Below are 18,756 nucleotides of genomic sequence, written 5' to 3'. Positions count from 1 at the left end.
TCTCTCTTTTTCCTGGGGAAAATACGTTTCTCTTCTCTCCTTTTCTCCCGATACCTCTCTCGTGCGCTACGTTTTGCTACTGATTGTAAAGTAGCCCTATATGCCGCATTTTTCACTTCGGTAGCAACACGATACTCCTGGTCATACCATGGATTCCTTGGTGGAGGTCTCTGGCATCCAAGTATGGATTTTGCGGCTGTTTACATGGAGTGGGCAATGTTTTGCCATTGTCCTGATATGTTATCGGGACGAGGAGTGCTTTGATTAAGCAGTTGGGCCAGTTGAGTGGAATATGCTGTGGCTATCTGTTGTGATTGCAGCTTACCGATGTCCAACTTCCATTTTGTGTCTGTTCGCACTTTGTTTGCTACGTTTAATCTGGTACGTACCTTTGCTGCAACAAGGTAGTGGTCCGAGTCTATGTTTGCACCTCGGAACGATCGTACATCCAACACGCTTGATGCATGTCTTCCATCTATCACAACGTGATCAATTTGATTTCCTGTTCTTTGATCTGGCGACAGCCAGGTGCCCTTATGAATATCGAGATGCTTAAATTTGGTAGTGCTAACTACCATGTTTCTTGCAGCTGCAAAGTCTATCACCCTCATACCATTGTCAAATGCTTCACTGTGGAGACTGAATTTCCCGAATGTTGGGCCAAAGATATTCTCCTTTCCAATTTTGGCATTAAAATCTCCTAGTATAATTTTAATAGCATGGGCAGGGCAACGGCCATAAGTTTCTTCTAAGCGCTCGTAAAAGATATCTTTGGTCTGTTCGTCCTTGTCTTCAGTGGGAGCATGAGCGCAAATAAAGCTGATATTGACGAATTTTGCTTTAAATCGAATTGCAGCGAGTCTTTCATTCACTGGCTGGAGACCAGATTTTTTAACATCCGACCTACTACAAATCCGCAACCAAACTCATGCTTTGTGTCATGGCAGCTATAATACAGTGCGTCACCTTTAGGTGTTGTTGTGACGCCTTTCCCGTTCCATCGTATTTCCTGTATGGCAGTAATGTCGGTCTTGTACTTTTCAAGTACATCTGCCAATGCGTAAACTGCACCTTCTCTATAAAGAGTGCGAACATTACAGGTGCAGATTCGCAGATCATGGTCCTTAAAACGTTTGCGGGGTTCGTCAACTTTAGAGGGGTTTGTTTTTCCTTTCTTTCGTTTTTTCATAGTAGGCTGCTTTTTTCTAGGGGAGGGTTACTAACCCGACGCCCAAACCCAAGTTTTTAACGTTCTTATGGTTGAACGCGCGGCACATGTTAGCTCACTACATTTAACGGTTGTTAAAGACAGTTCCACTTGAGATGAAAGAGGGACCAAAATAAATCCTGGGGTTTCCCATGTTAAAGCCGGTCAGGACCGTTCCTTGGTATCTTAAATTCCCTACGTACCCAGTGATCCAAGAAGCGATTTAAAAATCGCGATTTAAAATAAATTTTTATTAACGATTGTACTCTTCCATTTTCTTGAATTTTTTTTGTATTAACCTACGATTAATTACAAAAATTTGAAGTCCTATTTGGTAGTGGAATTCGATTAATTACCATTGTTTCTAATTTTTTTAAAAATTGGCAAGAAATTGTTCCCTATATACATACCACTGTGCAAAATTTGTTTTTTTTTACCAAAAAACAATAAATAAATAAAAAGTTGAATTTATTAACATTTGTTCATTGTTTTATTTAGGAATCCATCCTAAACATCTTCAAACTTTTTTCATTTTTCTATTTTGAAAATGGTTTAGCAATTATATATAGTGAGTATTACTGAACTGTTTTGTATGATCAACGGGTGGCCAGCTGCCCCTCCCTAGCTATTCCTGGCTACGCCCATTGTCCGCGATAAGTTCGGTCATTTAATATCTCAAATTCAAAACCTCCTTCGTATTTAAATAATCATCGTTTGGTGTAAATATAACTTTAATATTTGGTAGAATTTTCGGCTCGGATACGCATTCATATAATTCCCAAGCTCTAGTTTTTTGATCATCAAATTAGAAATTAGTTAGTTTATAGTTCGGCTGGTACAATAACAGCTAAAGCATTTTCAAAATCGACAAATAACGAAGCTTTTAAGAATTTTAAGATAAATTCCCAAATAAAACTACAAAACGAATGTTAAAAAATTATTTTTTTTGGTAAAATAACAAGTGTTTCACACTGGTATAAAGAAAAACTTTATTGAAAAATTTTAAAAAATTTAGAATAAAATAGTATTTATTCGAATCTCTCTACCAAATATGACTTACAATTTTTGCAATTAATCGTAGTTTAATACAAAAAAAAAAAATCAAGAAAATCGAAGAGTACAATCATTGATAAAAATTAATTTCAAATATTAAATTGCGAAAATTGCATCCAAGCCCACTGTGCTATTTTTTTCTATTTTTTATTATATTGCTGATACAACAGCGAAAAATGCAAAAAATAAGATTTGTTGTTTATTGTTTGGACCAATATTAAAAAAGTTATGAATATTTCTTTGCATATAGTTTTTACAGAATTCGACATTTCCAAGGCGCGATGTCTCTGGAATAATTAGTCAAAAAAAATCTGAAATATATTGAATAAGTGTCCGAGTTCACTCAGAAACCCCCATATATTCTTGATCAGCATAAAATTCTAAGTCAATATAACAATCTCTGTTCGTCCGTCTGTCTGTATAAGGCCTTATAATTGGTATAGACGTTACTCCAAAGCAGTTTCGTATTGAAAATGGACGATATCGGTCAACGTTTTGATATAGCCCCATAGAAGGTTCTGGCCTCAGTATCCCACGAAATGTCTGAAATTTGGTATTTAGTCTTAGTTGGGTGTATAAAACTTTCCACATAAAAATTGTCGGTATAAGTTCACGCCTTCATATAGCCCCTACAGGGGCCATACCTGCCGATTTTCGGTATTTTTAAGGTTGTGTCCTCAATATCAAACCGAAATGACTGAAATTTGCTATTTTGTGTTCGTTGAGGATATAAAACTTTCCACATGAAATTTGTCGGTATAGGTCTACGCCTTTAGATAGCCCTCATAGAACGGAATCTCCCGATTTTCTGTATTTTGAAGGTTGTGGCCTCAATATCCCACCGAAATGGCTGAAATTTATTATTTAGTCTTCTTTGGGTGTATAAAACTTTCCACATAAAAATTGTCGGTATAAGTCCACGCCTTCATATGGCCCCTACAGGGGCCATACCTCCCGACTTTCGGTATTTTGAAGGTTGTGTCCTCAATATTCTACCGCAATGACTGAACTTTGGTATTTAGTTTTCGTTGATGATATTAAACTTTCCACATGAAATTTGTCGATATAGGTGCAACGCCCCCATAGAGCGGTAGCTCCCGATTTTCGATATTTTGAAGGTTGTGTCCTCAATATCAAACCGAATGACTGAAATTTATTTAGTATTTAGTTTTTGTTGGGAGTATAAAACTTTCCACCTCAAACTTGTCGGTATAGGTCGACGCCTTTATATAGCCTTCATTGAGATGTAGCTCCCAATTTTCGGTATTTTGAAGGTTTTGGCCTCAATACCGCACCGAAATGGCTGAAGAAGAGAATTATCAGTATAGGTTCACGTCTTTCTATAGCCCCCATAAAAGATTTTTGAAGATTTTGGTCACATTTTTCTGCCGAATGTTTTGTCAAATTTTCGAACCGAAAGAGCTGAAATTTAAAATTGTGTGTTGCCAGAGTATACAACAGACTCTGCAATTTGCAAAATTGAAAATATTGAACCATTTTTTGGAAAGATGACGTCCCATATAAGCTGCAAGGAAAAAGAAGAAAAGCTTAGTACTTTCATAAACGAAAGGAAACTAAATATTCCTATTTACTTAATACCGTTTTTGGTGGAGGGTATAAAATGTTCGGCCGAACTTAACGCCGTACTTACCTGTTATTTCAATATTAGCCACCTTATTTTTTGAATAAATGACACTTAATTAATTTTAAAAAATATGTATTTTTTGTTATATTATTACTCATTATTATGATGATGTGGTTACTATAGAAAAACCCGTGACATAAAAAGCCGAATACGTCATCCTTAAATACATGGAAATTTCTTAATATAATAAAAAATTCTGTAACTGCTGTTTAACCGCAGGGCGGAAAATTTTTAACGTGCCTAATTCAAAAATTGTTACGCAAACATTTTGAATGTTTTACGACATGTTTCTGTAAAATTCGAATCGACAAAGTCGAATAATTTAGAACTTCGTCTTGAAAAAAGAACTTATGAAATGAATGAAATATTAATGCTCTATTCCAGAATTTGAAAGAATGTACTATTTTTTTAATATTCGCCATAAGCCCCCATGTGGTACATCATTTTTCATATCTCGACGAGTTGTACCGATGTGTGTCCGTCCATCTGTCCATCTTTGTAATCACGCTACTGCACTGTGGTTTAGCTTGTATGGGAGAGAGCGACAAAAATATTTCTAATCAAGATATCGATTTGAAAATTTGACCGTAAACTCGTAGTGACTAGGAGATAATTTTCCCCAAAAATCGTCAGTATTGGTCCACTCCTAGGTATAGACCCACCATAACGGTATTTCCAGTCTTTTATTAATTTCAAGATTTTGGCTATATTTTCGAAGTGAATTCGCTGTAATTGGACATTTTGTGTTCTTTGGTGGTATCAAACATCTTGCGTATGTGTATGGTCTATAGATTAGGAGAGTTCCCAGATAGACTAAAAAATTACCAGGATATATAAACAGTAAACAAGACCACGCGTGTGGTCCTGCTTGCCAATTTAATTTATTTGTGTGGAGCTTAAATCTACGGCTGGCAAGCCAATTTGTATGATGTTTATACATTTTTGTGTTCTCTTGTTCTGCATCCAGATTTTTAAAAATTCCTTTGCAGAGATAGTGTATACGATTTGACATCTTAGAGAAATCATATCCCGCAACATCCTCCTGAAGGTTTGCTATATTCTCTTCGAATACCGTCTGTCCCATGCTGGCATTGACAAAGTTTTTCGAATACCATATTTCAAAAACATACAAATGTGAAAACACACATTCATACTGTAATCCTAAAAACATCATTTTTTATAAAATAAGATCGAAACAAAATGCAAAACAATAACACCGATTGCTTGAAAACACCCAAAATCCCTATACTAAACATTCACAAAACTCCGAGTATACTCAGTATAATGAAAATTGAATACCGCTCGGCAACTTTCGGCAGACGAGATAATTTTTTGCTAATTCTGGACACTTCCACGAACATTTAAATAGAAATAACGTGAGGATCCGCGAGAATCCAAGGTACTAAAAGCCTATTTCTTTTCACAATCTATATTAATAAAAGAGTAAAGTGATTGACTGACTGACTGACTGACTTAATGATTCATCAACGCCCAGACGAAACGACTGAAGCTAGAATCCTGAAATTTTGGGTGTGGATCACTCTTGGTCCGAAGGGGTCAGATAAGGCTGGGTTTTTGGAAATTCGAACTGGAAGGGTACGAAAAGTATTAAAAGGTACTAAATATGGTACCGTTTGTATTTGGCGAACCGGTAGAGCTAGAACTTTGAAATTTGGAATGAAGGTCACTGATGGAGTGTAGGAAAGATGTGCTAAAAAGTTTTTAGAAATTCGAACTATAAGTGTACGAAAAGTACTAAAGTGTACTAATTTTGGTGCCAATTCGTATTTTGTGAACGGATAAAGGTTAAAGGTTGAAATTTGGTGTGAGAATCAAGGTTAAAAGGTACGGTTGACATAAGGAGGTGGCTTAGGAAAAATGTACACATGTGTACGAAAAGTACTAAATGGTACTAAATTTGGTACAATTATGATTTTTGCGAACGGATAGAGCTGGAATCCTGAAATTTTGAATTAAGGCTACTATTGGATAGTAGAATGCACGTATTTTTGAAAATTAGTACTTATGGGTACGAAAAGTACTAAATTGTACTAAATTTGGTACACTTATGATTTGGACGAACGGATAGAGTTGGAATCCTGAAATTTTGAACTAAGACTACTGTTGGAGAGTAAAATGGAAGTAGTTTTGAAAATTCGTACTAATGGGTACGAAAAGTACTAAATGGTACTAAATTTGGTACAATTAGGATGTGGGCGAACGGATAGAGCTGGAACCCTGAAATTTGGAACTAAGGCTACTGTTGGAGAGTAAAATGGATGTAGTTTTTAAAATTCGTACTTATGGGTACGAAAAGTACTAAATGGTACTCAATTTGGTACAATTTGGATTTAGGTTGAACGGATAGAGCTGGAATACTGAAATTTTGAATTAATGCTACAGTTGGAGGGTAGAATGGAAGTAGTTTTGAAATTTCGTACTTATGGGTACGAAAAGTGCTAAATGGTACTAAATTTGGTACAATTACGATGTTGGGCGAAAGGATAGAGCTGGAATCCTGAAATGGAAGTAGTTTTGAAAATTCGTACTTATGGGTACGAAAAGTACTAAATTTGGTACAATTAGGATTTGGGCGAACGGATAGAGCTGGAATCCTGAAATTTGGAACTAAGGCTACTGTTGGAGAGTAAAATGGATGTAGTTTTTAAAATTCGTACTTATGGGTACGAAAAGTACTAAATGGTACTAAATTTGGTACAATTTGGATTTAGGTTGAACGGATAGAGCTGGAATACTGAAATTTTGAATTAATGCTACAGTTGGAGGGTAGAATGGAAGTAGTTTTGAAAATTCGCACTTATGGGTACGAAAAGTACTAAATGGAACTAAATTTGGAATAATTACGATTTGGGCGAACGGATGGAGCTGGAATCCTGAACTAAGGCTACTGTTGGAGAGTAGAACGGAAGTAGTTTTGAAAATTCGTACTTATGGGTACGAAAAGTACCAAATGATACTAAATTTGGTACAATTATGATTTGGGCGAACGGATAGAGCTGGAATCCTGAAATTTGGAACTAAGGCTACTGTTGGAGAGTAAAATGGATGAAGTTTTTAAAATTCGTACTTATGGATACGAAAAGTACTGAATTTGGTACAATTTGGATTTAGGTTGAACGGATAGAGCTGGAATACTGAAATTTTGAATTAATGCTACAGTTGAGGGTAGAATGGAAGTAGTTTTGAAATTTCGTACTTATGGGTACGAAAAGTACTAAATGGTACTAAATTTGGTACAATTACGATGTTGGGCGAACGGATAGAGCTGGAATCCTGAAATTTGAATTAAGGCTGCTGTTAGAGATTAGAATGGAAGTAGTTTTGAAAATTCGTACTTATGGGTACGAAATGTACTAAATGGTACTAAATTTGGTACAATTTCGATTTAGGTTGAACGGATAGAGCTGGAATACTGAAATTTTGAATTAATGCTACAGTTGGAGGGTAGAATGGAAGTAGTTTTGAAATTTCGTACTTATGGGTACGAAAAGTACTAAATGGTACTAAATTTGGTACAATTATGATTTGGGCGAACGGATAGAGCTGGAATCCTGAAATTTTAATTAAGGTTGCTGTTAGAGATTAGAATGGAAGTAGTTTTGAAAATTCGTACTCATGGGTATGACAAGTACTAAATGGTACTAAATTTTGTACAATTTGGATTTAAGTTGAACCGATAGACCTGGAAACCTGAAATTGTGAATTAAGGCTACAGTTGAAGGGTAGAATGGAAGTAGTTTTGAAAATTCGTACTTATGGGTACGAAAAGTACTAAATGGTACTAAATTTGGAATAATTACGATTTGTGCGAACAGATGGAACTGGAATCCTGAACTAAGGCTACTGTTGGAGAGTAGAACGGAAGTAGTTTTGAAAATTCGTACTTATGGGTACGACAGGTACTAAAAGGTACTAAATTTTGTACAATTTGGATTTACGTTGAGCGGATAGAGCTGGGATCCTGAAATTTGAATTAGAGAGTAGAATGGAATCAGTTTTGAAAATTCGTACTTATGGGTACGACAGGTACAAAATGGTACTAAATTTTGTACAATTTTGATTTAGGTTGAGCGGATAGAGCTGGAATCCTGAAATTTTGAATTAAGGCTGCAGGTGGAGAGTAGAACGGAAATAGTTTTAAAAATTCGTACTTATGGGTACGAAAAGTACTAAATGATACTAAATTTGGTACAGTGGGTATTTGGGGGAACGGATAGAGCTGGAATCCTGGAATTTGGTAAGACTAAGATTGTAGTGTAAGTTTGAGACATGGAGGTAGTTTTTGAAATTCGTACTTATGGCCACGAAATATACCAATACCAGTACAAATTGAGTGCAGCGATGGCGCTGGAATCCTGTTTTTTGGAGTTTAGGTTACTGGTGAAGTGAAGGATTGAGGTAGTTTTGGAAAATCGTACTATTGGTTGTAGGAACAGTGCTGGAATCTGCATTTTTGGATTTTGTGTGAGTACTGGTGTACAATGTTGGTCTAGCTGTTAACATGTAAGGGTGAGATACGGCTGATCTTTTTGAAAATCGAACTAAAGCGGTACGAACAGTACTAAAATAACAAAAAATATTGATTAAAAACCAAATAAGTACAATAAAATTTTCAGTGTTCGCCATTTTCATATTATATATTGTTTATTTGTTTTTTATATCCTTTCCGCATACGAAGTAGCGGGCACTTTGCTAGTATTAAATAAAAATCACTCACAAAAATACATTTCAAAATAGATAAATTTTACTACAAAATAAAGATACAATTTTATGATGTTTTCAATTAAAAATAATAAAAATACTGTCAACTTTAACTTCCATTTCTTACTATAGTCATTTTACACATTACGTTTTTGTGATATCACTAGCAACTTGTCACTACGTTAAAGGAAATTTCAATGTCTCAATTTCTTCAAATGGAAATGCTCACTTCTGTGGCTCTACTTTAGCTATTATCGTTAGAAGTTGTAAAAAGAAAGCCGGAATAATAACATTTGATGTGTCTACGATAGATTTGTATAGTTACAATCACAATTTGTAGACATCGATTTTTGTATTTTTGTCGCTGGCTGGGACCACAGTGTACTGGTCGCAATTTTAATAGGATCGTCATGAAGTTATGTGTGCTGGTGAAGGTTCCAGAAAAGAATAAGCATATTGCTCAAGGTTTCATTCTTATGTGAATATCTTTGCTTCTAGTAGGGGAACGAGGATAAAAAACCTTTTGGCCTAGGCGTCATTTGACATTTTTTTGGAAAGTTTGACACTTTTAAGCCTTACAGTACTCAGGGCAGTTTCATGCATACATACAAAGATTTAATTTGATCGACGCTTTAAATTATCGAAGATTTAAATTATCGGACGAAAATGTTCTCAAGTAAATTCCATTTTATTTTTCTTGCCTAGGCCAGAAGGTTTTTAGTGACCCTGGTATTCCGAAAGCTAAGACTGTCAGTGAAAGAAAAGAATATTACCTGTACATTAATCCAAATTAGGTTGGGGTAGGTGGTCAAACAACGGAAATATCGCAATAGTCGCTAATAAAACCGAATTTTTAATTTTTGTGATTTCAATTGATTTCAATTTCACAGCTTCGGTTGGGGGCCTGAAAATGATAGTAGAAAATCACACCTTTACAATGATGCAATGTAGGTTGAATTATCGTAGTTCATTTTTCATATCAAGTCAACACTGACATCCTCGTGGTGTCAACTGGGAAGCTGCCTTTAACACCCGTCAAAGGTTGTGAGCTAACATGTGCCGCGCGTTCACCCATAAGAACGATTAAAACTTGCGTTGAGTTAGTAACCCACCCCTATAAAAACATCCTACTATGAAAAACAATAAAAACACAAAATAAACCCCTCTAAAGCTGACGACCTCCGCAAACATTTTAAGGACCATGATTCGAATATCACGTGTAATGTTTCCACTCTTTACAGAGAAGGTGCAGTTTACGCACTGGTAGATGTACTTGGAAATTACAAGGACGATATAACTACTATACAGGAAATACGACGATTGGGAAAGGCGTCACAACAACACCTAAAGGTGACGATCTGTATTATAGCTGCCATGAATTTGGCTGCGGATTTGTAGTTAGTCAGAGATTAAAACATCTGGTCTCCAGCTTCACCCTAGTGAATGAAAGACTTGCTACAATACGAATAAAAGCAAAATTCTTCAACTTTAGCTTTATTTGCGCTCATGCTCCCACTGAAGACAAAGACGAACAGACCAAATAAATATTTTACGAGCGCTTAGAAGAAACGTTTGACCGTTGTCCTGCCCATGACATTAAAATTATTCTAGGTGATTTTAAGGTCACAATTGGAAAGGAGAATGAATATCTTTGGCCCAACAGTGGAAATATCTTCTCCACAGCGAAATATCTGACAATGGCTTGAGGCTGATTGATTTCGCAGCGGCAAAAAATGTGATAGTTAGCAGTACCAGATTTAAGCATCTCGATATTCATAAGGGCACCAGACTGTCTCCAGATCAAAGAAAAAGAAATCAAATTGATCACGTTGTGATAGATGGGAGACATTTATCGAGCGTGTTGGTTATGCGATCGTTCCGAAGAGTAAACATAGACTCGGACGACTACCGTGTTGCAGCAAGGTACGTTGCAAATAAAGCACGAAGAGACAAAACGCGGAAGTTATACATCAGTAAGCTGCAAACACAACAGATAGCCACGAAAATATCAGCAATCATAATACGATGCTGTAAAAGCGTTAAAACACGTTTTGGAGGTGTCCCAATCAAGCCACGGTAAACAACCCAACACATTGCCGTATGTCAAACCGTCCTGAGTACGCTTAGGCTAAAAACTGTCAAACTTTCCAAAAGAAAATGTCAAATGACGCCTTGCGACACTGCGTATTGCCTACCAGAAAGTTTTCTTGTGACCCTCGTAGTGGCATAAGTCTGATCCCTATTGCTTATAAGATAGCGTCAGAGATATTGTATGACTGACTAAAGCTTCTGGTCAACGAAATAATTGAGCTATACCAATGTGGCTTAAGACCGGCCAAACCCACCATTGACTACATATTTACATTGCTGCAAATCCTGTAAAAGACCCAAGAGATGCTGATCGACACTGATTTTTTTTTTGTGAAATATAGCGCCGTAAAGGTACTATATGATACCCCACACCACCATGAATTTAATATAATTTTTATACCCTTCACCATAATATGGAGGGTATAATTAAATTTATCTTTCCGTTTGTATCACATCGAAATATTTAGCGGAAACCATATAAAGAATAAATATTCTTGATCAGATAGAACATTGGTGGCGTCGTTTTTATTGGGATAGCTAATACAATTTTGTTTCAGGGTAAAATTCTAAGTCGATATGACCATGTCCGTCCGTCTGTTGAAATCATGATACAGCTCGCAATTTTTAAGATAGAGCTATGTAAGTTGGTATGAAGTTTCCATTACTTCTAGGATGTTTGGTATTGCAAATGGGCTATATCCACATTTTGATATAGCTCCCATAGAACGGTACCACCCGATTTTCGGTATTTTGAAGGTTTAAGGCTCATTTTCACACAGAAATGGCTGAAATATGGTACTTAGACTTCGTTGGGGGTATAAACCCCCAGAAATTTGTTGGTATAGGTCCATGCCTTCATATAACCTCCATAGAACGGTACCTCCCGATTTTCGGTGTTTTGAAGGTTGTGGCCTCTGTATTTCTCAGAGAAGGCTGAAATTTGGTATTTAGTCTTCATTGGGGGTATTAAACTTTCCTCCAGAAACTTGTCGGTACAGGTCCACCTCCATAACCTCCATAGAACGGTACCTCCCGATTTTCGGTGTTTTGAAGGTTGTGGCCTCTGTATTTCTCAGAGAAGGCTGAAATTTGGTATTTAGTCTTCATTGGGGGTATTAAACTTTCCTCCAGAAACTTGTCGGTACAGGTCCACCTCCCTGTTTCCGATATTTTGAAGGTTGTGGCCTCAATATTCCACCGAAATGACTGAAATTTGATATTTGGTCTTCATTTGAGGTACTAAACGTTCCATATGAAATTTGTCGGTACAGGTCCCCGCCTTAGTATAGGCCCCATAGAACGGTACCTCCCTGTTTAAGTATTCTGAAGGTTGTAACCTCAATATTCCACCGAAATGGCTGAAATTTGATATTTGGTCTTCATTTGGGGTATTAAACGTTCCATATGAAGTTTGTCGGTATAGGTCCACGTCTTCATATAGCCCCAATAGAACGGTACCACCCGATTTTCGGTATTTTGAAGATTTAAGCCTCATTATCACAAATTTGGTACTTAGTCTTCTTTGGGGGTATACAACTTTCTACCAGAAATTTTTCGGTATATGTCCACGCCTTCATATAGCCCCCATAGAACGGTATCTCCCGATTTTCGGTATTTTGAAGGTTGTTTCTACAGCAGCCCACCGAAATGGCTGACATTTGGTATTAAGTCTTTTTTTGAAGGTAAAAGCCTTTCTGAATGAAATTCGTCCGTATGGGTCCACGTTTCGATATAGCCCCCATAGAACGGTACCTCCCGATTTTCCTAATTCTGAAGGTAATTTTTTAGACATTTTTGTATATTTTACTCACAAAACATCATATTTTGTCCGTTGGTTAAGACCCTTTTTACAGTGTTTTATTTACTTGTTTTTATTTGAATCGGACAATAAATGTGACCTCTACTTTGATTACAAAATTACATGGATAGACGGACGAACATACATAAATCAACAGAGAATTTGCTGCCAAATAGATCAACAAAAGTATCCATGGGTCTATCTGTTTCCTTATGCATGTTACATTAGACTGGTTTTAACTCAAAGAGAAACAAGTAAGAAAAGTTTATAGTCGGACGGAGCCGACCATGGGATACCCTATACCACTATCCCTGGACAATCGCTCTCCACGGAACTTCTTTTCAATGATTGTGAAAATTTAATTATCAAATATCAGAGATGAATGTATAATACTTATGACCAAACCAAAAAGTTATCTAGCATGACAAAGACATTTTTGTAACTAAACTAAAATGTAATGAAACCCCCTTATGTAGTACTACTACTTCCGTTGTTTAACCGCTGCGTTATTGAAATTTTAACCAATTTCACTCAAAAGTTTCAGTCTATTTAACCCGCTAAGTATTATCTGATCTTCACGTTGGTTTGTACGCTTCTTCTTCATTATAAACTCAAACTTTGTTTAAAATTTTGCGGGTTATTATTTTGACCTACAGAGCCGCTACAAAATTGGTTAAAATTTTGTTTTTGGTCCCTTTCATTCCCTGAACATTTCACGATCATCAGCAAAAACTAATCATTTCTATTCTGGCCCGAAAATTCGTTACAATCGGTCCATAATTGCGGCCTTAAGCTTGTTTACAATTTTTAATGGACGGACACACATCGCTAAATCGCTTTATCTCGTCGAGATATGAATTTTGGCATACCAAATAAGGGGTCTAGGACGAATATTTCGTGGTGTTACATAAACTTTTGGAGAGACAATATGTAGCATGGGATAAAAATGTGGTTCTCTACACAGAACCCATAATATATTAGGCAGTAGGCCTGTTATCTAGCAAACACTTTCTTGAAATTTACATCAGAGGAAAGGTCAGTAGTTTTTTTCATATGTAGGCTACTTTGCGAAATATATATGTCCTCAAGGAATTAAAATATCGACCAAAAATCAAATTTTTATATTTTTCATACCTAAGTAATGGTACATTTCACCCGCTTAAGAATATCAGATCATCATTCAAAATTGTAGGCAAAATTTCGTGACTATTGATGTATAGTTGCGACTTCTAGCGAGTTTATTATTACACTACAAACAAATAACGGAATATATTAGGCTGTAACTCAGTTATCTGATCATACACACCAATATAATTGACATCAATTGAAAGGTCAAGCGTTCCACTTTCAAGTATATCTCACTTGTCCGGAATGTCACTTCCAGGAATTAAGATATAAGCTGTATATTAAAAATTTTCACAATTTTCACACAAAAGTTTTGGTCCATTTAACCCTCTAAATATTATCCGATCGCCATCTCAAATTGCAAGCTTCTCCTTTGTGATATACTCTTACCTTATTTAAAATTACGCGTTGATCGGACTATTATTGAGACCTACAGAGCCGCTAGAAAATTGGATAAATATTATGTTTTTGGTCCATTTCACCCGCTAAATATTTCACGATCATCACCAATAAGAATAGGGATCTATTCTGATCTGAACCCGACCTCCATACAAAATTTCGTGACGATCGGTCCATAATTGCGGCCTGGAGCGTGTTTACAATTTATAATGGACAGACGGACGGACGGACGGACTGACGGACGGACACACATCTCAAAATCGCTTTATCTCGTCGAGATATGAAGATTGGTATACCACATTGGGGGTCTCCGACGAATATTTCGCGGTGTTACATGAATTTTTACCAAAACAAACTTATAATACCCTTTTCCACATTGTGGTATAGGGTATAAAAAATCGATGTCGGATTTTTTTATGCGGCACCCCCTGAAGGTCAGATTTATTGTCCAATCGATGTGAAAATTTTACCAGTTCATTTCTGTGGCTAAACAAGTAATCCTACAAAAAATTGTTAAAAGCGACTGGATTTTAATATAAGGCTATATTAAGGGCCCCAAATTGCCAAATTATACTACTGAAGCAATATCAAAATTTTACCAGATTTTCATAAATTTTTGTAGGATTAATTATCTAGCCACAGCAATGAACTGGTAAAAATTTTTCATCGATTGGACAATACATGTGATATTTAGGGCAATTTTGTGAAAATTCACCTTTGGCCCCAAACAAATTACTATGGAAACTTTGAGGCCCCAGTGGCACTTGTTAACATATTAGGCTTGTGTTCAAACTTTGGCAATCTTAAAATCTAACAAAACTAAACACAAGGGTTATGACTTTTTAACAACCTCGTATCCCTTTATGATATTTTAATGAGTTTTTACATAAGATTACATAAAATCGTAATTATAAAGTGATTCTATAAAAAAACTTTCGCACAAAAAGCTTTTAAAGTTTTTATTTTTCAGAACTTTGACAATTTTTTGATGTCACTGTAAGCAGATATTTAAATGAAAATAAGGTATAGGGGCAGACAACATAACCAAAATAACATAACCGTTTGTTTCTCATTAATTTTATCATCGTATTATAACATATATATATATATATAAATATATATATATCATTTTATATTATATACATATAAATTTATTTCATATGTCATAAAAATTAAAAGTGGTCAATAATAGGCAAAGGACCATTCATTCGTGCAACAGGAAATAATTTTTGGGAAATTTTTTTTTCCTTTCATAGAATTTTTTTAAAAAACATTTTTTTCAAAGTTGTTTGTGCGGAACATTATTTTATATTAAAATGGAATGAATGTTATTTTAGACAATAATAGGCAAACGTTCATTCATTCTCAGTACAGGAAATCATGTTTGAGAAAAAATGTCAAAAAGTCATAACCCTACTAAGAACATTAGAGGGTGCCGCATAAAAAAATCCGCCATCGATTTTTTAAAACCACCCTAACGTTACATACATAATACCCCTTAACATAGTGTGGTGTAGGGTATAAATATGTTGGGCATAGCAGATCTAAATTCTCCCCGGTTTGTATGTTAATTGTAATAACCTTGAACTCAATACCTATGGTCTTTGGTATAGAACAGAATTAATCTTAATTATTAGCACACTATTAAAACATAATATTAGCAACGACATTTCTTGGTGGAATTTTTTATTGTTTACTTTTTAGCATTTGGGCCAAGTGGGAATGGCCCACACGATCAATACACACTAAAGAAAGGCAATAAATAATACAAGACAAATACTTGAACTGGTAAATTTAATTCTGTTTAAACTTGAATAAATAATGGCCATTATTTTTATTATTTTGAAGCTTGCCTCTGACTTTAACTTTATGCTTGACTAAGGTGATTATCTTCTACATATGCAAAATATTAACCAGTTTTTGTTTTATTTTTCTTTTCAAAAGTTTATCAACTTCATTCATAAATATGTACAAAGAAGAATGCAAAACACACTGTTGTTGTAAAGAAATCAGAACGTTAGGGCACTTCTTGCTGCCTTAACGATTCTACACAGAAAACGAGTGCGTACTGACGGCACACTCAAGGTGTTCAGAAGTCCATTACGTCAAACAAAACTCTACTGCAACCGAGTCCAATGCTACCTACCTACCACACTCTACCACACTAAATTCGCATTTAAAATCAAATTTCAAATAAACGAAAAGTGAGCGAAAAATATGATAAAATAAAATAATAATAATTGATTGAGAAGGGAAATAAAACAACAAAATAAAAACATTGAACAAGTTTTGTTTTAGCATCGGTTTTCGTTTTTTATTCAGAAGACTTTTATCTAAGAACCTACAGCAGTATTGATTCATTTCACTTTCAGCCACAGACTATCGAAGATGTCAGCGACGACAGTGATGTTTGAAAATTCTACACGAACCTATTCACAGGAATTGGCCGACCTGTTGACAACCGAAAGAGATGCCAGGACAAGAGATTGGTTTTTGGCCGAATCGTTGACTCCGCTCTTTACGATATTGGGAGTATATTTGTTTTTCTGCATTTATGCTGGTCCACGGATAATGAGGAATCGTAAAGCATTTGAATTAAAGAATACCCTGATAGTTTATAATGCGTTGCAGGTTGTATTTAGTGCGGTGCTTGTTTATGAGGTAAGTTACGGGGTATTAAGTTATTTTTCATTGGGATAATAATGACAAGCATTCAATTTTCACATAGTTTTACGTATCCGGCTGGGGTCATTACAATTACAAATGTGAAGCTGTTAGTTATGGAACTGATCCCAAATCAATGAGGGTAAGTTGAGGCAAAATGATAAGGGCATCAGTTGTTTGTAAAACGAGATTTTTATTTCAAATTTCAAAATTGCAGATGGCCAGAGCTGTGTATTTGTATTACATTGCCAAACTTACGGAATTATTGGATACAGTGTTCTTTGTTTTGCGCAAAAAAGAACGTCAAATTAGTTTCCTTCATCTATATCATCATGCCTCGATGCCTCTTGCCACACTTATTGGTGTTCAATACTTTGCAGGTATGTACAAAAAGAAGTTACATAATTAATTTATTTAAGTGGAACGGAGTAGAACTTATTTTGATGTTGCCGGGCCGGGAAACAAGGCGGGTGTGCATACCATTGCACAACGGTGGCACCCGATACGGTGTATTGGTACATATTTACCATCAACGAAAATTAATCTTTCGAGGATTTTTCACACAAACACACTACACCCATGGTTCGGATCCATACATTGTCTTGGATATTTTTATTCGTTCAGGTTATAAAACCACCATGCCATACTACTGCGCACGATAATTCTTGAATGAAAAAAAACGATTTGTTTAGCTTAATATTTCACACACACGTATATCAAGCACGAATACAGAGTACATTGTTCAACTACAACTTCCCCACATAAGTCCCAAAAATGGTTCATGTGAAGTTTACAGGCTGTTGGATCGACGTCATGGAATTTTTGTCATAGGTAGGTCTTGCGTTACAAATATATTATATTTTTGTCAAGGGGAAGACCATACTTCCTGAGGACTTTCCGAGACATCATCACTGTTGCAGCCGCTCTCCATATACATACCTGCTGGTCGAATACCCGAAATGAGACCAAATTTCTCAGCATTGGCGACGGTATTAGCAGCTGAGCGTGATGAGCTTCGTCGTTTCAACCCCAGTGACCCCAGAGCACTGAAGTTAAATGGTTGGTCGTTGAGCATAAGCGGAACAAGTGGCTAAATCATCTGAAAAGTTGCAACATTAGAACAGGAATAACTGAATTGTGGACAACGGTTAAGTCATTCTCGAACCTGAAAAGAAGGAAGATAGGACCTCAGTCACATTTGGCGACGTCACACAAAATGATATACGCCGTGGTGCTTTATGTGAGTACCTACCTTGCGGTCTACCTCATAGTGCTTTTAACATCGGGTGAATACGATGCGCCAACCAACGCCCTCGCACAAATGTACGAGTACCAATTCCCTCACACGTATTTGGACGTGTGGCGATGGTTAGATGCGGAGCCTATCTAAACTCTTGCCTTTCTCTGGGTCAGGCACCCGGTGGATAATGTAACTCCACATTCGAACCGAAACTCTACCCGCGATTTGGGTCTTAACCACAGCCACCCAGATCCTCCGAGGATCTGGGGGCACCTGGCACCTGCGGTACCAGAATATTGCCTCCGGTCAGGCTTCGTGGCCAATGACCACTACCATTTGTACTCTAAACAGCCCCGGACTGGTGTCCTCCTCCAATTCAGCCAGCAGAAAACAAAACACACAGGACCACAAACAATTAACATGCTGTCCTCACGGACTGCACAGAGGGTCCACAGGGACCGCGGCAACAGACTCCACAACACAAACAATAAACGAAGCCACCCTCACGGATGACCGGCACGACATCCACACCAGGACCAAACGCCGCACCACACCAACTCCACCAATTCTACCCCTCCAACACCACACGCCCAATTGTAGAGATGACTATGTGGAGGAATTACCTCCAAACACTTACGTTCAAAACAACTTAAACAACTAAAGGCCCCCATTTCTTCAAGTGCCCTATTGAAATCCCACCCCGCCCCTCCATACGTGATACCCATATTGGCTTAATCTCTAATGTCATATTAGTACCGGCATTCCGTCAGTATATCCCGTCGAACGTAGAGTCACGAATAAATTCGTACGTC

General features: G+C 36.6%; 1 protein-coding gene across 2 annotated transcripts in view; it reads left to right on the top strand.

Annotated features, from left to right (window-relative positions):
• The window catches only part of LOC141402262 (very long chain fatty acid elongase AAEL008004-like), a 59,517-nt gene that overhangs the window by 29,587 nt on the left and 11,174 nt on the right, over positions 1–18,756 (top strand). Inside the window, exons 3-6 of one of the 2 annotated variants that reach the window (XM_073983165.1) lie at positions 15,985–16,244; positions 16,413–16,701; positions 16,769–16,846; positions 16,922–17,084. In XM_073983165.1, coding sequence (XP_073839266.1) covers positions 16,429–16,701; positions 16,769–16,846; positions 16,922–17,084 — 514 coding nt within the window. In that variant the 5' untranslated portion in view covers positions 15,985–16,244; positions 16,413–16,428. The remainder of the gene's footprint in view (positions 1–15,984; positions 16,245–16,412; positions 16,702–16,768; positions 16,847–16,921; positions 17,085–18,756) is intronic. The other variant, XM_073983167.1, reaches the window with a different exon arrangement.

This window comes from Musca autumnalis, unplaced genomic scaffold (genome assembly GCF_047663935.1).
Source record: "Musca autumnalis isolate F117 unplaced genomic scaffold, ASM4766393v1 scaffold_4, whole genome shotgun sequence".
NCBI lineage: Eukaryota > Metazoa > Arthropoda > Insecta > Diptera > Muscidae > Musca > Musca autumnalis.
The sequence above is the reverse complement of the archived record's forward strand: the minus strand, read 5'-3'. Positions and strand labels throughout refer to the sequence as shown.